Source organism: Pseudophryne corroboree, chromosome 6 (genome assembly GCF_028390025.1).
Source record: "Pseudophryne corroboree isolate aPseCor3 chromosome 6, aPseCor3.hap2, whole genome shotgun sequence".
In the NCBI taxonomy this organism is placed as follows: Eukaryota; Metazoa; Chordata; class Amphibia; order Anura; family Myobatrachidae; genus Pseudophryne; species Pseudophryne corroboree.
The window spans coordinates 266275256-266297787 of NC_086449.1; the positions used below are offsets into that span (position 1 = coordinate 266275256).

Here is a 22532-nt window from a genome sequence, read left to right on the forward strand (position 1 = left end):
TAACCTTATATAAGTGTTTTTCCCTTATATAGCTGCTGTATAGATTTATCTGCCAATTTAGTGCCCCCCCCCTCTCTTGTTTTACCCTGTTTCTGTAGTGCAGGACTGCAGTGGAGAGTCAGGGAGCTTCCCTCCAACGGAGCTGTGAGGAAAAATGGCGCCAGTGTGCTGAGGAGATAGGCTCCGCCCCCTTCTCGGCGGCCGTTCTCCCGCTTTTTTATGGAAAAACAGGCATGAGTTAAATGCATCCATATAGCCCAGGAGCTATATGTGATGCATTTTTTGCCCCCTAAGGTGTTTATATTGCGTCTCAGGGCGCCCCCACCCAGCGCCCTGCACCCTCAGTGACCGGAGTGTGAAGTGTGCTGAGAGCAATGGCGCACAGCTGCGGTGCTGTGCGCTACCTTATTGAAGACAGGACGTCTTCTGCCACCGATTTTTCCGGACATCTTCTGCTCTTCTGGCTCTGTAAGGGGGACGGCGGCGCGGCTCTGGAACCCATCCATGGCTGGGCCTGTGATCGTCCCTCTGGAGCTAATGTCCAGTAGCCTAAGAAGCCCAATCCACTCTGCACGTAGGTGAGTTCGCTTCTTCTCCCCTTAGTCCAGGGCTGTCCAAACTTTCACCTTCCCTGGGCCACATTAGAAGATGAAAATTTGGTTTGGGCCGCACATAAAATAAAATAACAGTAACGATACCTCTCGGAGCTAATATAATGGATGGGGCGGGTGAAGCGCGCTGGCGTCACCGTTGTGACGTATTCCGGCCGCAAGCACAGTCAGTGTAACTTGAAACTTTAGAATTTCTTAAAAAAAAAAAATTTGCACTGGGCCGCATTACTAGCCGACCTGGGCCGCATGTGGCCCACGGGCCGCGGGTTGGACAAGCCTGCCTTAGTCCCTCGATGCAGTGAGCCTGTTGCCAGCAGGTCTCACTGAAAATAAAAAAACCTAAAACTAAACTTTTTTCTAAGCAGCTCAGGAGAGCCACCTAGACTGCACCCTTCTCGTTCGGGCACAAAAATCTAACTGAGGCTTGGAGGAGGGTCATAGGGGGAGGAGCCAGTGCACACCAGGTAGTCTTAAAGCTTTTACTTTTGTGCCCAGTCTCCTGCGGAGCCGCTATTCCCCATGGTCCTTTCGGAGTCCCCAGCATCCACTAGGACGTCAGAGAAATGAAAATAGAGAGGACCCAAAGACCGACTGAAAACACCCAAGATGTCACGGGGCATCCACTGCTATAGCTTGCGTGTCCCTTGACCTGGAACAATATCCCCTAGGCCTCTCTTTGGGGCGAGGCACCAACACGTCCAATTGAAGCACTCCCCTAAAACTTGACACTTCAGTGAAAACATCTCGATGACGAGCGGTCTTCCCCCGGACGGAGATCGCGTCTGCAAAGGAAATCTATTTCTCCGTTGTTTACCTCCAAAACGAAGACCGCTAATAAAGCGCTCACCAGTCTTTTCACCCAGCGGCAAACTTTTGCATCTTCTGCCATAGTTTCTTTGCTCCTTGTTCCGCCCTAGCGGGTCACTTACGCCACCTCTGTCAAGTCGACTGACAGAACTAACACGAGCAGAACACGAAGAATATGTTCTTCGGACATGGCTCTTAAAACCAAGAAAACTCATTGCAGACAAGCTTCCCAGCTTGACCGTCACCTCTGGAAATACGACCTTTGCCAGGACAGCTCCCCAACCTCGGAGATCTGCATGCATGGACACCAGGACCTAATCCTGGATCCCGAACTTTTGTCCCTCTAGAAGGTGAGAACCGAGCAGATACCACAGGAGCGAAGTCCCGACCATTAGGACTAAATTCCGGTGCATGTGCAGATGAGGCCCGGACCACATTCCAACTGGTCCCTTGACAACCACTCTGGCATATGACTTGCTCACCAAATAAGGCCCCATAGGCCGCACCCACCTGCTTCATTAACGGAACCTATTGATGAATTGTCATAATAAATCTGATCCGACTCTGGATCCTCAGACCTCTTTCCACAGGAAAAAACACAGAACCTCAACCGGTCAGTATCCACTCTGACACCCACCTCCGAACTCTGCGTCGTTGGGAACAACAGTCATTCCCTCTGTTGAAAGAACAGTCAGAGAGAAACAACGATTTGCACCACTTGTTTCTTGATCTCGCCTTAATCTGGAGAGCGTCCCAGAACAGAATAACAATGGCTCTTACTGTTGAAAGAAAATCATCATACCGCCATCACTCCTGTGAAATGGCACAGACAAACCTGGATATCCACCCAGGCAATCCGAATGAAAACCACACATTGAAACCTTAGTCAATTTTTTTTTTTTTTTTTTTTTTTTTACAGGGACAGCAGAACAATTCCCTGAACCTGACGCACCACTGTACGGTGTCGCGTACTACCTCCCCTTCCAGAAGGGAAACGGCAAGATCTAATAGAAAAACAGTGAGGGGAAACATTTGTAACTCAGAATGTCCCCCCTCGGATTATATAATCAACTCACAGGTCCTAGTCAATTCTCGGACTAACGGAAAATTAGTAGACGAGTCCCCACCGGAGTGGGATCCAGCCAGATAGACTCAGTGACCTGTGGTGGATGTGTTAGAAACAGAAACAGAGATCCACTTCTGCGGACCAAACAGTGCTGCAGAACTCTTACCTTTTCAGCTTCCACTGTCTGCACAGAAAAGGAAAAAGGAACGGTATCGAACGATTAAAACAACTGCATCCCACAAAAGAATGCGTCCCCAACCATTGCGAAGGCGTCTAACTCACAAAGCTAGACTTACCAGTGGTATCTGCCGAGATTGACTGAACTGCCCAAACTACCTGCCCTCCAGTATCTCTCGGAGACAACCTCAGCATTTTCCCCGGCCACACCTCCTGCCGTCACGCGGCAACCTGCTGCAATGTTATAGAATATAATCAACCTTACCCACTCTCTGTAGGGTAATTCTATCGGATGCCTATCCGAACAGAACACTCCCCCATGTACATGCAGTGCAAATAAGTATAGAAATAAAATATCACTTAGCTTCCTGTGTATGATCCTTTGCGACCGGGCTCTGCGTCGACCAGGAGTTGACTGTCACAATGTTCTCTCCACGTCGGGAAGAGAATAATATTCGGACTCCTTGAGAGGATCGAAAACCAACTCGTCACAGCCAATCTAGAGCTTAATCAACAGAGCGACCAGCACATGAGAAGAATACCATTATTTCAGCATTCATGGATATACATAATGTAATACACAATATAACTCACATATCCTAACTATATATATATATATATATATATATATATATATATATATATATATATATATATATATATATATCTATCTATCCCATACGCAAGTGGATTGTCCAGACCCGTCAGGTCCCTAGTGACAGTAATGTGTTCTGAATGTGTATGGCCATGTACTGACATGGCCCAGATGTGGATCTACCAGGAACGTTATGGTCGACAGAAACTTAGTATATGTCGACAGCAGGGAATAGTAAGCGGGCAAAAAATAACAATCTTGGAACCCCGAGGGGTCTGAGGGAAGCATACATATACAAATTCAGTAACACTCCCCCCACATATACCTATAATATATATACAGGTACAAGGCAATACCAGCCTGTTAATTTTTTTACCCAGTAAATACCGTTGATGCCGACAGGGCACCCACAAACAACTGTGTCTCCCCTAGCGTGTTTTAAGCACACAAACACCAACCTAATACTTAATTTTCCGAATCAAGTACCGACATGCGCCGGCGAAGCCGACAGTTATCACCACAGCAGCTTGTGACAAAGCCCTCACACATGTCGACCTATGTCGACTAGCCGATAGTGGGTAAACAAACAGGGAAACACTGAATTTATGTATCACAACAAAGATTATGCGCCCATTATCAAACATAATGCTATATGACTCCCCTATAGCATTAAAAAACACTGTGCCCCCCCTCCTTCGTACTATACAGTAAGCCTTGGCGGTGCCTGAGGAAAATGGTCAGGAAGTTCCTAGGATGATGGAACGCATTACCTCATCTGGAACGCACACAGGAAAAATAAAGCTACTTTCGGATGCTCTATAAAAGCCATGAGAGGAGACGGATCGATCATTCTGTGATCCTGACGAAGCCTCTACAGGCGAAACGTGTCGAGTACAGATAACATTGATCCCGAGCACGCTGTGCAGCGCTACGAGCAGCAGGCACGGGTTTTTCCGCCGGCGGAATCCGGATCTCTTCTCAGCGGCCATGGGGACCTCACAGCAAGTGAGACTATCATATTGGAGACGTCATCCCAGACTCCCAAGGTACCCTTTGCACCATAAAGGAACTGTGAAACTAACCACCAGCGGTTGTGCAGGTGTACCGAATGTGGAGATTATGGTGACAGCATATTCCAATTTAATTCTAAATGTGCCCACGTAATCACATTGGCAATTGATTCTATCAAGATAGAGAGGGTAAGTCGCAGACCAGCGCGTCCCACTCTCTATATATTATCCACAGTGACTTTCATGTACTGGAGACCACCACAATATAGTGGGGTATAAGCCCACGTAATTACATTGGCAATTGATTTCAAGATAGAGAGAGTAAGTCGCAGACCAGCGCGTCCCACTCTATTTACATTATTTAATAGCGATTTCCATGTACTGGAGACCACAACAATATAGTGGGGTATAAAAACCTCTCCAATCCATTTCTTATGTTATATGTTTGTTTGTGTATGTGTCATGTCCCCGTTTACCGGTAATAGGTAGTCACACCATAGAATTCACTGTCCTTGATTTTTATATCATTATTAAGTCATTTATTTATAAAATTAATAAAGGAGCAAGATTTTTTAAATAAATTGTTTACAGATTTATTTATTTATAATCTCTTTTTACACATCCTGGTTCTTTGCGCTGGGAAAAATTCTTTGCATGTTGTATCTTCTACAGCGGAGCAAGGTAGTAGCCCCGCCTCCTTCAGCTGCATTGTCCAGGACTAACCTATTCCTCCACTATAGCGCAGTACCCAAACCTTTTTTTTTTTTTTACCTTTTTTTGTTGTTGAGGAAAATGGCGCTGACTCCGCTGTGTGGGCTAAGCTCCGCCCCTTCTCGTCGCGCTAAAGCCCGCTCAAAAATATATATATAAAAATACATATATTGAGCTGGGGGGACCTATATACAGTGTATAGCCTCCTGTATATAAACATATATATATAAATCGCTGCCCAGGGCGCCCCTCTCACGCCCTGCACCCTCGCAAGACGTTGGTGTGTGGGAGCAATGGCGCGCAGCGCAATCGCTGCGCTACGCTGGCGGGGTGAACATACCCGGTGTCCGGGTGTCCCTCCGCCAGCGTTCTAACTCAGTATATGCCGCCCAGGGCGCTCCCCCCCAGGCCCTGCACGAGCCGATGGTGTGCGGGAGCAGCTCCCTCCGTTTCGCGGCACACTGGTGGGGTGAACATACCCGGTGTCCGGGCACCTAAATATGTCCCCTCGCCAGTGAACCTCAGCAACATGCCGCCCAGGGCGCTCCCCCCCAGCCAGAGACGTTGGTGTGTGGGAGTATGGAGCGCAGTGCTACCGCTGCGTGTTACCTCCATTACTGAAGTCTTCTACCGTCTGATGTCTTCTGTTCTTCTAATACTCACCCGGCTTCTTTCTTCTGGCTCCGTGAGGGGGGTGACGGCGCGGCTCCGGGAACAAGCAGCTAGGCGCACCAAGTGATCGAACCCTCTGGAGCTAATGGTGTCCAGTAGCCGAGAAGCAGAGCCCTTAAACTAAGAAGAAGTAGGTCTGACTTCTCTCCCCTCACTCCCACGATGCAGGCAGCCTGTAGTCAGCAGGTCTGCCTGAAAATAAAAACCCTAAGATAAAATAAGATTTTACTTACCGATAAATCTATTTCTCGGAGTCCGTAGTGGATGCTGGGGTTCCTGAAAGGACCATGGGGAATAGCGGCTCCGCAGGAGACAGGGCACAAAAAGTAAAGCTTTTTCCAATCAGGTGGTGTGCACTGGCTCCTCCCCCTATGACCCTCCTCCAGACTCCAGTTAGGTACTGTGCCCGGACGAGCGTACACAATAAGGGAGGATTTTGAATCCCGGGTAAGACTCATACCAGCCACACCAATCACACCGTACAACTTGTGATCTAAACCCAGTTAACAGTATGATAACAGCGGAGCCTCTGAAAGATGGCTTCCTTCAACAATAACCCGAATTAGTTAACAATAACTATGTACAATTTATGCAGATAATCCGCACTTGGGATGGGCGCCCAGCATCCACTACGGACTCCGAGAAATAGATTTATCGGTAAGTAAAATCTTATTTTCTCTATCGTCCTAGTGGATGCTGGGGTTCCTGAAAGGACCATGGGGATTATACCAAAGCTCCCAAACGGGCGGGAGAGTGCGGATGACTCTGCAGCACCGAATGAGAGAACTCCAGGTCCTCCTTAGCCAGAGTATCAAATTTGTAAAATTTTACAAACGTGTTCTCCCCTGACCACGTAGCTGCTCGGCAAAGTTGTAATGCCGAGACCCCTCGGGCAGCCGCCCAAGATGAGCCCACCTTCCTTGTGGAGTGGGCCTTTACAGATTTAGGCTGTGGCAGGCCTGCCACAGAATGTGCAAGTTGGATTGTGCTACAGATCCAACGAGCAATCGTCTGCTTAGACGCCGGAGCACCCATCTTGTTGGGTGCATACAATATAAACAACGAGTCAGATTTTCTGACTCCAGCTGTCCTTGCAATATATATTTTTAATGCTCTGACAACGTCCAGTAACTTGGAGTCCTCCAAGTCACTTGTAGCCGCAGGCACTACAATAGGCTGGTTCAGATGAAATGCTGACACCACCTTAGGGAGAAAATGCGGACGAGTCCGCAGTTCTGCCCTGTCCGAATGGAAAATCAGATATGGGCTTTTGTAAGATAAAGCTGCCAATTCTGACACTCTCCTGGCAGAAGCCAGGGCTAGAAGCATGGTCACTTTCCATGTGAGATATTTCAAATCCACCTTTTTTAGTGGTTCAAACCAATGAGATTTTAGGAAATCCAAAACCACATTGAGATCCCACGGTGCCACTGGAGGCACCACAGGAGGCTGTATATGCAGCACTCCCTTAACAAAGGTCTTGACTTCAGGGACTGAAGCCAATTCTTTTTGAAAGAAAATCGACAGGGCCGAAATTTGAACCTTAATAGATCCCAATTTGAGACCCATTGACAATCCTGATTGCAGGAAATGTAGGAATCGACCCAGTCGAAATTCCTCCGTCGGAGCACTCCGATCTTCGCACCACGCAACATATTTTCGCCAAATTCGGTGATAATGTTGCACGGTTACTTCCTTCCTTGCTTTAATCAAAGTAGGAATGACTTCTTCCGGCATGCCTTTTTCCTTTAGGATCCGGCGTTCAACCGCCATGCCGTCAAACGCAGCCGCGGTAAGTCTTGAAACAGACAGGGACCCTGCTGAAGCAAGTCCCTCCTTAGAGGTAGAGGCCACGGATCTTCCGTGATCATCTCTTGAAGTTCCGGGTACCAAGTCCTTCTTGGCCAATCCGGAACCACTAGTATCGTTCTTACGCCTCTTTGCCGTATAATTCTCAATACTTTTGGTATGAGAGGCAGAGGAGGAAACACATACACCGACTGGTACACCCAAGGCGTTACCAGCGCGTCCACAGCTATTGCCTGCGGATCTCTTGACCTGGCGCAATACCTGTCCAGTTTTTTGTTGAGGCGAGACGCCATCATGTCCACCATTGGTCTTTCCCAACGGGTTACCAGCATGTGGAAGACTTCTGGATGAAGTCCCCACTCTCCCGGGTGAAGATCGTGTCTGCTGAGGAAGTCTGCTTCCCAGTTGTCCACTCCCGGGATGAACACTGCTGACAGTGCTATCACATGATTCTCTGCCCAGCGAAGAATCCTTGCAGCTTCTGCCATTGCACTCCTGCTTCTTGTGCCGCCCTGTCTGTTCACATGGGCGACTGCCGTGATGTTGTCCGACTGGATCAACACCGGTTTTCCCTGAAGCAGAGGTTCTGCCTGGCTTAGAGCATTGTATATTGCTCTTAGTTCCAGAATGTTTATGTGAAGAGACGTTTCCAGGCTCGTCCATACTCCCTGGAAGTTTCTTCCTTGTGTGACTGCTCCCCAGCCTCTCAGGCTGGCGTCCGTGGTCACCAGGATCCAATCCTGTATGCCGAATCTGCGGCCCTCCAATAGATGAGCACTTTGCAACCACCACAGAAGAGACACCCTTGTCCTTGGAGACAGGGTTATCCGCAGGTGCATCTGAAGATGCGACCCTGACCATTTGTTCAACAGATCCCTTTGGAAAATTCTTGCGTGGAATCTGCCGAATGGAATTGCTTCGTAAGAAGCCACCATTTTTCCCAGGACTCTTGTGCATTGATGTACAGACACCTTTCCTGGTTTTAGGAGGTTCCTGACAAGCTCGGATAACTCCTTGGCTTTTTCCTCCGGGAGAAAAACCTTTTTCTGAACCGTGTCCAGAATCATCCCTAGGAACAGCAGACGAGTTGTCGGCATTAACTGGGATTTTGGAATATTCAGAATCCACCCGTGCTGTTTTAGCACTTCCTGAGACAGTGCTAATCCCATCTCTAGCTGTTCTCTGGACCTCGCCCTTATTAGGAGATCGTCCAAGTATGGGATAATTAATACGCCTTTTCTTCGAAGAAGAATCATCATCTCGGCCATTACCTTTGTAAAGATCCGAGGTGCCGTGGACAATCCGAACGGCAGCGTCTGAAACTGATAGTGACAGTTTTGTACAACGAACCTGAGGTACCCCTGGTGTGAGGGGTAAATTGGAACGTGGAGATACGCATCCTTGATGTCCAAGGATACCATAAAGTCCCCCTCTTCCAGGTTCGCTATCACTGCTCTGAGTGACTCCATTTTGAACTTGAACTTCTTTATGTACAGGTTCAAGGACTTCAGATTTAGAATAGGCCTTACCGAGCCATCCGGCTTCGGTACCACAAAAAGAGTGGAATAATACCCCTTCCCTTGTTGCAGAAGAGGTACCTTGACTATCACCTGCTGAGAGTACAGCTTGTGAATGGCTTCCAACACCGTCTCCCTTTCGGAGGGGGACGTTGGTAAAGCAGACTTCAGGAAACGGCGAGGTGGATCTGTCTCTAATTCCAACCTGTATCCCTGAGATATTATCTGCAGGATCCAGGGATCTACTTGCGAGTGAGCCCACTGCGCGCTGTAATTTTTGAGACGACCCCCCACGGTCCCCGAGTCCGCTTGAGAAGCCCCAGCGTCATGCTGAGGCTTTTGTAGAAGCCGGGGAGGGCTTCTGATCCTGGGAAGGAGCTGCGTGTTGCTGTCTCTTCCCTCGACCTTTGCCTCGTGGCAGATATGAATAGCCCTTTGCTCTCTTATTTTTAAAGGAACGAAAGGGCTGCGGTTGAAAAGTCGGTGCCTTTTTCTGTTGGGGAGTGACTTGAGGTAGAAAGGTGGATTTCCCGGCTGTAGCCGTGGCCACCAAATCTGATAGACCGACTCCAAATAACTCCTCCCCTTTATACGGCAAAACTTCCATATGCCGTTTTGAATCCGCATCGCCTGTCCACTGTCGCGTCCATAAAGCTCTTCTGGCCGAAATGGACATAGCACTTACCCGTGATGCCAGTGTGCATATATCCCTCTGTGCATCACGCATATAAAGAAATGCATCCTTTATTTGTTCTAACGACAGTAAAATATTGTCCCTGTCCAGGGTATCAATATTTTCAATCAGGGATTCTGACCAAACTACCCCCGCACTGCCCATCCAGGCAGTCGCTACAGCTGGTCGTAGTATAACACCTGCATGTGTGTATATACTTTTTTGGATATTTTCCATCCTCCTATCTGATGGATCTTTAAGTGCGGCCGTCTCAGGAGAGGGTAACGCCACTTGTTTAGATAAGCGTGTTAGCGCCTTGTCCACCCTAGGAGGTGTTTCCCAGCGCTCCCTAACCTCTGGCGGGAAAGGGTATAATGCCAATAATTTCTTTGAAATTATCAGCTTTTTATCAGGGGCAACCCACGCTTCATTACACACGTCATTTAGTTCTTCTGATTCAGGAAAAACTATAGGTAGTTTTTTCATACCCCACATAATACCCTGTTTAGTGGTACCTGTAGTATCAGCTAAATGTAACGCCTCCTTCATTGCCAAAATCATATAACGTGTGGCCCTACTGGAAAATACGGTTGATTCGTCACCGTCACCACTGGAGTCATCGCCTGTGTCTGGGTCTGTGTCGACCGACTGAGGCAAAGGGCGTTTCACAGCCCCTGACGGTGTTTGAGTCGCCTGGACAGGCACTAATTGATTGTCCGGCCGTCTCATGTCGTCAAACGACTGCTTTAGCGTGTTGACACTATCCCGTAGTTCCATAAATAAAGGCATCCATTCTGGTGTCGACTCCCTAGGGGGTGACATCCTCATATTTGGCAATTGCTCCGCCTCCACACCAATATCGTCCTCATACACGTCGACACACACGTACCGACACACAGCAGACACACAGGGAATGCTCCTAACGAAGACAGGACCCACTAGCCCTTTGGGGAGACAGAGGGAGAGTTTGCCAGCACACACCAAAAGCGCTATATATATATCAGGGATAGCCTTATAATAAGTGCTCCCTTATAGCTGCTTTGTTATATCAAAATATCGCCATAAATGTGCCCCCCCTCTCTGTTTTACCCTGTTTCTGTAGTGCAGTGCAGGGGAGAGACTTGGGAGCCGTCCTGACCAGCGGAGCTGTGAGAGGAAATGGCGCCGTGTGCTGAGGAGATAGGCCCCGCCCCTTTTCCGGCGGGCTCGTCTCCCGCTATTTAGAAAAATTAGGCAGGGGTTAAATATCTCCATATAGCCTCTAGGGCTATATGTGAGGTATTTTTAGCCTTTATAGGTACTCATTTGCCTCCCAGGGCGCCCCCCTCCCAGCGCCCTGCACCCTCAGTGACTGCCGTGTGAAGTGTGCTGAGAGGAAAATGGCGCACAGCTGCAGTGCTGTGCGCTACCTTTAGAAGACTGCAGGAGTCTTCAGCCGCCGATTCTGGACCTCTTCTGATTTCAGCATCTGCAAGGGGGCCGGCGGCGTGGCTCCGGTGACCATCCAGGCTGTACCTGTGATCGTCCCTCTGGAGCTTGATGTCCAGTAGCCAAGAAACCAATCCATCCTGCACGCAGGTGAGTTGACTCCTTCTCCCCTCAGTCCCTCGCTGCAGTGATCCTGTTGCCAGCAGGAATCACTGTAAAATAAAAAACCTAGCTAAACTTTCTCTAAGCAGCTCTTTAGGAGAGCCACCTAGATTGCACCCTTCTCGGCCGGGCACAAAAATCTAACTGGAGTCTGGAGGAGGGTCATAGGGGGAGGAGCCAGTGCACACCACCTGATCGGAAAAAGCTTTACTTTTTGTGCCCTGTCTCCTGCGGAGCCGCTATTCCCCATGGTCCTTTCAGGAACCCCAGCATCCACTAGGACGATAGAGAAAGTCTTTTAGAGAAACTCAGGAGAGCTCCCCTAGTGTGTGTCCCATCACTCCTGGGCACAAAGTCTAACTGAGGTCTGGAGGAGGGGCATAGAGGGAGGAGCCAGTTCACACCCAGTTTAAGTCTTTATAGTGTGCCCAAGCTCCTGCGGATCCGTCTATACTCCATGGTCCTTTTGGAGTCCCCAGCATCCTCTAGGACGTAAGAGAAATAATATATGATCACTGCGCTGTTTAAATAGCACCAAATGACTGTGCCCCCCCGTTTTGCTCCCTGTACTTGCTAAGGAGAGTGGAGGTCCGGCCCAGCGTCTCTGCAGTGTCTGTGAAGAGAGAAAATGGCGCTGGTAAGCTGTGAGGGCTAAGCCACGCCCCCTTCCGTCGCGCTGTAGTCCCGCTCAAATTCAAATATTTATACTGGCGGGGGTCTTATATTTAGTGAAAATATGCTCTTTTGCCAGTTTTAAAAACCTCAGTAACCTGCTGCCCAGGGCACCCCCCTACGCCCTGCACCCTGTGAGTGCCGTTGGTTCATGAGTGGGAGCATGGCGCAGCGCGACCGCTGCGCTGTACCTCCGTTACTGAAGTCTTCTGCCGTCACTGAAGTCTTCTTTCTCTATCGTCCTAGTGGATGCTGGGGTTCCTGAAAGGACCATGGGGAATAGCGGCTCCGCAGGAGACAGGGCACAAAAAGTAAAGCTTTAGGATCAGGTGGTGTGCACTGGCTCCTCCCCCTATGACCCTCCTCCAAGCCAGTTAGATTTTTGTGCCCGGCCGAGAAGGGTGCAATCTAGGTGGCTCTCCTAAAGAGCTGCTTAGAAAAGTTTAGCTTAGGTTTTTTATTTTACAGTGAGTCCTGCTGGCAACAGGATCACTGCAACGAGGGACTTAGGGGAGAAGAAGTGAACTCACCTGCGTGCAGGATGGATTGGCTTCTTGGCTACTGGACATCAGCTCCAGAGGGACGATCACAGGTACAGCCTGGATGGTCACCGGAGCCTTGCCGCCGGCCCCCTTGCAGATGCTGAAGTAAGAAGAGGTCCAGAATCGGCGGCAGAAGACTCCTCAGTCTTCTAAAGGTAGCGCACAGCACTGCAGCTGTGCGCCATTTTCCTCTCAGCACACTTCACACGGCAGTCACTGAGGGTGCAGGGCGCTGGGAGGGGGGCGCCCTGGGAGGCAAATGAAAACCTATTTTGGCTAAAAATACCTCACATATAGCCTCCGGAGGCTATATGGAGATATTTAACCCCTGCCAGAATCCGTTAAAAGCGGGAGACGAGGCCGCCGAAAAAGGGGCGGGGCCTATCTCCTCAGCACACAGCGCCATTTTCCCTCACAGAAAGGCTGGAGGGAAGGCTCCCAGGCTCTCCCCTGCACTACAGAAACAGGGTTAAAACAGAGAGGGGGGGCACTAATTTGGCGTTAGAAATATATAAAACAGATGCTATAAGGGAAAACACTTATATAAGGTTGTCCCTATATAATTATAGCGTTTTTGGTGTGTGCTGGCAAACTCTCCCTCTGTCTCTCCAAAGGGCTAGTGGGTCCTGTCCTCTATCAGAGCATTCCCTGTGTGTGTGCTGTGTGTCGGTACGTGTGTGTCGACATGTATGAGGACGATGTTGGTGAGGAGGCGGAGCAATTGCCTGTAATGGTGATGTCACTCTCTAGGGAGTCGACACCGGAATGGATGGCTTATTTAGGGAATTACGTGATAATGTCAACACGCTGCAAGGTCGGTTGACGACATGAGACGGCCGACAAACAATTAGTACCGGTCCAGACGTCTCAAAAACACCGTCAGGGGTTTTTAAAAACGCCCGTTTACTTTAGTCGGTCGACACAGACACAGACAGGGACACTGAATCCAGTGTCGACGGTGAATAAACAAACGTATTCCTTATTAGGGCCACACGTTAAAGGCAATGAAGGAGGTGTTACATATTTCTGATACTACAAGTACCACAAAAGAGGGTATTATGTGGGATGTGAAAAAACTACAGTAGTTTTTCCTGAATCAGATAAATTAAATAAAGTGTGTGATGATGCGTGGGTTCCCCCCGATAGAAAATTATGGGCGGTATACCCTTTCCCGCCAGAAGTTAGGGCGCGTTGGGAAACACCCCTTAGGGTGGATAAGGCGCTCACACGCTTATCAAAACAAGTGGCGGTACCGTCTATAGATAGGGCCGTCCTCAAGGACCAGCTGACAGGAGGCTGGAAAATATCATAAAAAGTATATACACACATACTGGTGTTATACTGCGACCAGCGATCGCCTCAGCCTGGATGTGCAGAGCTGGGGTGGCTTGGTCGGATTCCCTGACTAAAAATATTGATACCCTTGACAGGGACAGTATTTTATTGACTATAGAGCATTTAAAGGATGCATTTCTATATATGCGAGATGCACAGAGGGATATTTGCACTCTGGCATCAAGAGTAAATGCGATGTCCATATCTGCCAGAAGATGTTATGGACACGACAGTGGTCAGGTGATGCAGATTCCAAACGGCAAAAAGGTGTATTGCCGTATAAAGGAAGAGGAGTTTTTTGGGGTCGGTCCATCGGACCTGGTGGCCACGGCAACTGCTGGAAAATCCACCGTTTTTACCCTAAGTCACATCTCTGCAGAAAAAGACACCGTCTTTTCAACCTCAGTCTTTTCGTCCCTATAAGATCATATCTGCCCAGGGATAGAGGAAAGGGAAGAAGACTGCAGCAGGCAGCCCATTCCCAGGAACAGAAGCGCTCCACCGCTTCTGACAAGTTCTCAGCATGGCGCTGAGACCGTACAGGACCCCTGGATCCTACAAGTAGTATCCCAGGGGTACAGATTGGAATGTAGAGATGTTTCCTCTTCGCAGGCTCCTGAAGTCTGCTTTACCAAGGTCTCCCTCCGACAAGGAGGCAGTATGGGAAAAAATTCACAAGCTGTATTCCCAGCAGGTGATAATTAAATTACCCCTCCTACTACAAGGAAAAGGGGTATTATTCCACACTATATTGTGGTACTGAAGCCAGAAGGCTAGGTGAGACTTATTCTAAAAAAAAAAAAAAAAAAAAAAAAAATTTTTGAACACTTACAAAGGTTCAAATCAAGATGGAGTCACTCAGAGCAGTGATAACGAACCAGGAAGAAGGGGACTATATAGTGTCCAGGGACATCAGGGATGCTTACCTCTATGTCCCAAATTTGCCCTTCTCACTAAGGGTACCTCAGGTTCGTGGTGCAGAACTGTCACTATCAGTTTTAGACGCTGCCGTTTGGATTGTCCACGGCACCCCGGGTCTTTACCAAGGTAATGGCCGAAATGATGATTCTTCTTCGAAGAAAAGGCGTCTTAATTATCCCTTACTTGGACGATCTCCTGATAAGGGCATAGTCCAGGGAACAGTTGGAGGTCGGAGTAGCACTATCTCGGATACTGCTACAACAGCACGGGTGGATTCTAAATATTCCAAAATCGCAGCTGATCCCGACGACACGTCTGCTGTGCCTAGGGATGATTCTGGACACAGTCCAGAAAAAGGTGTTTCTCCCGGAAGAGAAAGCCAGGGAGTTATCCGAGCTAGTCAGGAACCTCCTAAAAACAGTGCATCATTGCACAAGGGTCCTGGTAAAAATGGTGGCTTCCTACGAAGCAATTCCATTCGGCAGATTTCACACAAGAACTTTTCAGTGGGATCTGCTGGACAAATGGTCCGGATCGCATCTTCAGATGCATCAGCGGATAACCCTATATCCAAGGACAAGGGTGTCTCTCCTGTGGTGGTTATAGAGTGCCCATCTTCTAGAGGGCCGCAGATTTGGCATTCAGGATTGGATGCTGGTGACCACGGAGCCCAGCCCGAGAGGCTGGGGAGCAGTCACACAAGGAAAAAATTTCCAGGGAGTGTGATCAAGTCTGGAGACTTTTCTCCACATAAATATACTGGAGCTAAGGGTAAATTTATAATACTCTAAGCTTAGCAAGACCTCTGCTTCAAGGTCAGCCGGTATTGATCCAGTGGGAAAAACATCACGGCAGTCGCCCACGTAAACAGACAGGGCGACACAAGAAGCAGGAGGGCAATGGCAAAAACTGCAAGGACTTTTCGCTGGGCGGAAAATCATGTGATAGCACTGTCAGCAGTGTTTCATCCCGGGAATGGAAACTGGGAAGCAGACTTCCTCAGCAGGCACGACCTCCACCCGGGAGAGTGGAAACTTCATCGGGAAGTTTTTTCCACATGATTGTAAACCGTTGGGAAATACCAAAGGTGGACATGATGGCGTCCCGTCTGAACAAAAAACGGGACAGGTATTGCGCCAGGTCAAGAGACCCTCAGGCAATAGCTGTGGACGTTCTGGTAACACCGTGGGTGTACCAGTCGGTGTATGTGTTCCCTCCTCTGCTTCTCATACCTAAGGTGCTGAGAATTATAAGACGTAGAGGAGTAAGAACTATACTCATGGCTCCGGATTGGCCAAGAAGGACTTGGTACCCGGAACTTCAAGAGATGCTTACAGAGGTTTTATGGCCTCTGCCGCTAAGAAGGGACTTGCTTCAGCAAGTACCATGTCTGTTCCAAGACTTACCGCAGCTGCGTTTGTCGGCATGGCGGTGGAACGCCGGATCCTAAGGTAAAAAGGCATTCCGGAAGAGGTCATTCCTACCCTGGTCAAAGCCAGAAAGGAGGTGACCGCACAACATTATCACCACATGTGGCGAAAATATGTTGCGTGGTGTGAGGCCAGGAAGGCCCCACAAAGAAATTTCAACTCGGTCGTTTCCTGCATTTCCTGAAAACAGGAGTGTCTATGGGCCTCAAATTGGGGTCCATTAAGGTTCAAATTTCGGCCCTGTCGATTTTCTTCCAGAAAGAATTGGCTTCAGTTCCTGAAGTCCAGAATTTTGTCAAGGGAGTATTGCATATACAACCCCCTTTTGTGCCTCCAGTGGCACTGTGGGATCTCAACGTAGTTCTGGGATTCCTCAAATCACATTGGTTTAAAACCAGTCAAATCTGTGGATTTGAAGCATCTCACATGAAAAGTGACCATGATCTTGGCCCTGGCCTGGACCAGGCGAGTGTCAAATTGGTGGTTTTTTCTCAAAAAAGCCCATATCTGTTTGTCCATTCGGACAGGGCAGAGCTGCGGACTCGTCCCCAGTTCTCTCCCTAAGGTGGTGTCAGTGTTTCACCTGAACCAGCTTATTGTGGTGCCTTGCACCTACTAGGGACTTGGAGGACTCCAAGTTGCTAGATGTTGTCAGGGCCCTGAAAATATGTTCCAGGACGGCTGGAGTCAGGAAAACTGACTTGCTGTTATCCTGTATGCACCGAACAAACTGGGTGCTTTTGCTTCTAAGCAGACTATTGCTAGTTGGATGTGTAATACAATTCAGCTTGCACATTCTGTGGCAGGCCTGCCACAGCCAAAATATGTAAATGCCCATTCCACAAGGAAGGTGGGCTCATCTTGGGCGGCTGCCCGAGGGGTCTCGGCTTTTACAACTTTGCCGAGCGGTTATTTAGTCAGGGGCAAACACGTTTGTAAAATTCTACAAATTTGATACCCTGGCTAAGGAGGACCTGGAGTTCTCTCATTCGGTGCTGCAGAGTCATCCGCACTCTCCCGCCCGTTTGGGAGCTTTGGTATTATCCCCATGGTCCTTTCAGGAACCCCAGCATCCACTAGGACGATAGAGAAAATAAGAATTTACTTACCGATAATTCTATTTCTCGGAGTCCGTAGTGGATGCTGGGCGCCCATCCCAAGTGCGGATTATCTGCAATACTTGTACATAGTTACAAAAATCGGGTTATTATTGTTGTGAGCCATCTTTTCAGAGGCTCCGCTGTTATCATACTGTTAACTGGGTTCAGATCACAGGTTGTACAGTGTGATTGGTGTGGCTGGTATGAGTCTTACCCGGGATTCAAAATCCTTCCTTATTATGTACGCTCGTCCGGGCACAGTATCTAACTGGCTTGGAGGAGGGTCATAGGGGGAGGAGCCAGTGCACACCACCTGATCCTAAAGCTTTACTTTTTGTGCCCTGTCTCCTGCGGAGCCGCTATTCCCCATGGTCCTTTCAGGAACCCCAGCATCCACTACGGACTCCGAGAAATAGAATTATCGGTAAGTAAATTCTTATTTTCTTCTTTATACTCACCCGGCTTCTTTCTTCTGGCTTCTGTGAGGGGGATGACGGCGCGGCTCCGGGAACAAGCAGCTAGGCGCACCAAGTGATCGAACCCTCTGGAGCTAATGGTGTCCAGTAGCCTAAGAAGCAGAGCCTTTAACTCAGAAGTAGGTCTGACTTCTCTGCCCTCACTCCCACGAAGCAGGGAGCCTGTAGCCAGCAGTTCTCCCTGGAAATAAAAAACCTAACAAAGTCTTTTCAGAGAAACTCAGGATAGCTCCCCTAGTGTGTGTCCAGTCTCTCTGGGCACAAAAGGAGGAGCCAGTTCACACCCATTCAAAGTCTTATAGTGTGCCCATGTCTCCTGCGGATCCCATCTATACCCCATGGTCCTTTTGGAGTCCCCAGGATCCTCTAGGACGTAAGAGAAAAATAAATAATGGCTTCATTGAGAATGTGCATGGCCACAGAATAGTATCAATTCACATTACACTGCACAGTAGTGTCCGTTATTTACATTAAACCACACAGTAGTGCCCCTTATACACATTATGCCACACAGTACAGCCCCTTATACATGTTACGCCTCACAGTAGAGCCCCTTATACACATTACACTATGGTAGAGCCGCTATGTAAGTAGCTGTATTTAACTATTTACTTGTTTAATTCAAATAAATGAAAGACACTATATATGCCCCAACTGACTTGACATCACAAACCCCCAATTACTTAATTAAAATAAAGCCCCAAATGTGACACACCCCCCACAGACCTGAAACTACCCAAACTCTCATTAAAAATAATGCACCAAATTGCCGCCCCCCCCCCCCCCCCCCCCCAAATCTGATAATCTTCCAATGCCCCAATGATAATAATTCTCTGGAACTGCATCCCAGACCTGAGAGAGGTGTTGCAGCAGTCAGAGTTGCCACTGTTGCCTCTGGCCTGCCCTGTTTCCTACCTACTCTCAGAGTCTGACTCAGTGTGCACCCCCTTTGTTTCTCCTCCTGCATTGCAGCGGCTTGCGGCAGCACGCTTTTTTGGCGCCCAGAGCTCACGCTCCACTGGAGCCATCCTCGCTACACCCCTTGGTTTGTATATTCACTTAATTAATAACATTGTCTTTAACCACTTGCTTGCATGGTCGCATCAGCCTGCAAGTGCTTTATCTGACCTGGTCGCACAGGATGCGTCCAGTCAGATAAACAGTGTTTGCAGCGGCAGGGAATGGAAACTTCCCTCCCCGCTGCTGTCAGAAGGTCCCTCTGCCTCCCTGATTTGGCGTGATACCGATCACTGCTGATCGGTCAGTACAGCAGGATCCCCCACTTCCAGCAGCGGCTGCAGGCAATGGTAGCCGCTGGTGAGTGCTAACCAAACCCCCCCCCCCCCCCCCTCCCCTGTGTACCTGCCAGCTGTCAGGGTGTAAAAACTAAAACCAAGTTGGTCGCAATGTTCCGATGTTTGGAAAAATAAAAATTATATATATATTTTTTTTCTTAAATAAAACAAAAAAAAATGTTTGTCTTTTGTTTAACTAAAATCATTTTCAATAGGGTAAATATCCATGGTCTTCACCTAATTTACTCATAAAAAAAAACAACAACAATTTCTGAGCAGTTTTTGGCGAAAAAAATCATCACTTAAGTGGTTATGCTCATCTGTACATTAAATTTACAATAAGTCAATATAACATGAATTACAAAGACACTACTCAGTAAAAGGTGACATCCACAGTGTGGTTGAAGAGGCTGTAAAACGCAACCAACATGGTCAATTTTCTATTAAGGTGCACATAAAAACTGGCACTGTTGGTGCACTCTATGATACCACACTTTGGGCAAAAGTATATATATTAAAAAAAAAATTTGAATATGGCCTTATTTCAGGCAAGTATTCAAGCTTCAATGCACAAGAACCTTAGGTCAAATTACATATAAATATAGACCAAAGACAGCACTTATTATTAACCTTTATTTTATATGGCGCCACACAGGATCCACAGTGCCCAATTAGAGTACATAAACAAATAAGCAAAACTAGAAAACAGTGAGTTACAATTCAAGACAATATAGGACAGGGTATATAAACAAACACTGAATATAGTATTAAGCCGGCAGAAACCCGAGGGACTTGGTGCCATCGAAGGGAGTATTGAAAAGAAGAAAGGTTGTCTACATAAGGCAGGAGGGCTCTGCTCGTGAGAGCTTACATTCTAAAGCAGGCATTCCCAACCACGGTCCTCAAGGCACACTAACAGTGCAGGTTTTAGTGATATCCAGGCTGCAGCACGGATGGTTAAATCTAAATAACTGAGGCACTAATTAAGTCACCTGTGCTGAAGCCTGGATATCACTAAAACCTGCACTGATAGCCCTACACACTGGCCGATTTTCTGAAAGATATGAACGATCTCGTTCATAAATGAACGAGAACTCGTTCATATCTTTCAGTGTGGAGACTCCAGCGATGAACGATGCGCGGCCCCGCGCTCGTTCATCGCTGGTCTCCCGTCGGCTGTGCATGCAGGCCAATATGGACGATCTCGTCCATATTTGCCTGCACTTCAATGCAGCCGCGTGACGGGGGGAGTGAAGAAACTTCACTCCCCCCGTCACTGCCCCCCCGCCGCCGGGTCGCTCGTCGGCGCATCGTCAAATGAGTAGGGCCCCTTAAGGCCCATACACACTTGACGATGCACACGTCGTTAACGACTTCCCTTGAACTTCCCTTGAACAGCTGAGCAAACGACATGAGCATACACACTACCAACGACCATAGACCAGGCATGTCCAAACTGCGGCCCTCCAGCTGTTGTGAAACTACATATCCCAGCATGCCCTGACACAGTTTTGCTGTCAGAGAATGCTAAAGCTGTGTCAGGGCATGCTGGGATGTGTAGTTTCTCAACAGCTGGAGGGCCGCAGTTTGGACATGCCTGCCATAGACCATTCATCGTTGAAGCATCCAAGCTGAACAGTTTATTAAAATAATGAGCTGGGAACAGGGCTGGTGAACAGTGGCTTGGTCGTTGGTCTTTCACACCATACACATTCAACGACGTCTCTGGTCGGTAACGACCATGGTGGAAATTGAGCATACATGCTCCACAGATAAGCGAGGGTCGTTAACGTCCCGCGGGGCCGCGCATCGGTGGTCGTCGGATGCATACACACTTGACGATATAATGAGCGACGTCGTTGATGAGGGCTGAAATGAACGACGTCGTTCATTTTATCGTCAAGTGTGTATGGGCCTTTAGTGTGCATTGAGGACCGTGGTTGGGAAAGCCTGTTCTAAAGGGATGACTTCAATGGAGTCAGAGGCTATCAAAGGCCATCTGTTCCTATACGTACGTGTGTGTGTGTGTACACACATACACACTACAGCATGCACACCATTTCCAGAAAATTATACATTATTGGTTTATGTATATGCATATATATTTTACATGTGCAGTTACCAGCATGCCAGATATAGGAGTGTATACAGTGAGCTGGACACGCATATTGCAGCATGATATAATAGCACTGTGAGTCCACGGCAGCAGCGGCCGGTGCAGGCGGGTGACCCGGTGGCGGGAGAGCACCGGGTCAGTACGTGCAGAGGAGAGAAGCCCCAGCTGCTACCGGGCAATGCCCGGCGTTATCCCTGTGCGGTGCACTGGAGGACGTAAGCCGCGGTGCCGGAGGCGGGTGAGCGGGGCTTGCTGGGACGGGGAGTTTCCCGCCCGATGAGCGGGTGTGCACAGGAGGGATGGGGAGCGGGGAGGCCGCCATTCTCGCCACCGATCACAAGGCTCAGCCCTTCCCGCCACACGTTCCCCGGAGCCCGGCACAGCCCCGTGTCCCCGGAAACCTGCCGACTTTAACGCAATAAACAGGAAATCGCTCGGATGATCTGGGTTCCGGGGGAAGTTGAATTATTTTTTACCACAGAAGAGATCAACTTCCACATCCGGTAGGGCCCGACACCCAACACTGACCTGGAAAAGATTCGGTAACCTGACAGAAATGCGCCCACTGTGCCTACCGTGCCCGCCGTGGCTGTGCCGCCCGCCCAGGTCCCGGCTGCTCAGCTTCCAGCTGGGGAGCCTGTGACTGAACCGAGCCGGTTTACTTCAAATGCCGTCTCATCGGCGCCGAAAATCCCCGAAGTAAAGTCCCTCGCGTTGTGCGCGGATGTGCACTATGTGTAGGGGACGCATCACCACCACACACGTCGCGGATGCGGAATTGTTATGTTGGGGGAACCGTAGCGTGAACCAATTGGTGGCTTTACACTTTATTGAAAGCAGTGTTTCCATAGGTGGCGGTGGGCGAGCGCAGCATTTACTCCGCAGCCAGCCACCGGCGCAATTCTGTAAATTGCGGGGAAGCAGAGGGCCGCGGGCGGAAGGATACCGGTGTGAGGGCTAAGGAGGCGCCGAGCTGATGGGCTGCCCGCATGCGCAGTAGGAGTGTTGCTTGGGCCTAGAGTTCTGTGTTGGAAGGAATACTCTGTATAAATGTAGTTTATACTGCTAGTCTTGTGATCTGTATGCATGCATGTATGTTTATTGTGTGTGTGTGTGTGTGTGCGTGCGTGCGCACAGCAGCAGCAGGGATGATAAACCCTACGTAGAATTACTGTTGCATTTATTTTTCAGGTTTTTTTTTTTTTTTTTAAGTGAGTATAAATGCTGGTATTGGAAGACTTAACGCTGACAATAAATATACAGGGTGTTCAAAAAGTACACCCACGGTGAACACAAGATGATTGCCGTCTATGCAATGGATGACCATCAATGGTTTCACCAACAGATGGTCATCTTTGTTCTTTGACTGGCACGTGGGCCGGTCAGAACATGGGGTAGGGGTTATGC

At 48.7% G+C, this 22532-nt stretch overlaps 1 protein-coding gene across 5 annotated transcripts in view; it reads right to left on the bottom strand.

Moving 5' to 3' along the window:
- Positions 1-22080, bottom strand: part of GABPB1 (GA binding protein transcription factor subunit beta 1) — a 208072-nt gene extending 185992 nt beyond the window's left edge. For 2 of the 5 annotated variants that reach the window (XR_010179218.1, XM_063925991.1), the window contains exon 1: positions 21132-21587. Coding sequence is in view for 3 of the 5 variants with exons in the window: in XM_063925991.1 (XP_063782061.1) it covers positions 21132-21176 (45 nt within the window). In the remaining 2 variants the exon portion in view is untranslated. Of the gene's footprint in view, positions 1-21131; positions 21588-21700 lie in introns of those variants that run through there. The other 3 variants (XM_063925990.1, XM_063925988.1, XM_063925989.1) reach the window with 2 other exon arrangements.
- Positions 22081-22532: the final 452 nt, after the last annotated feature.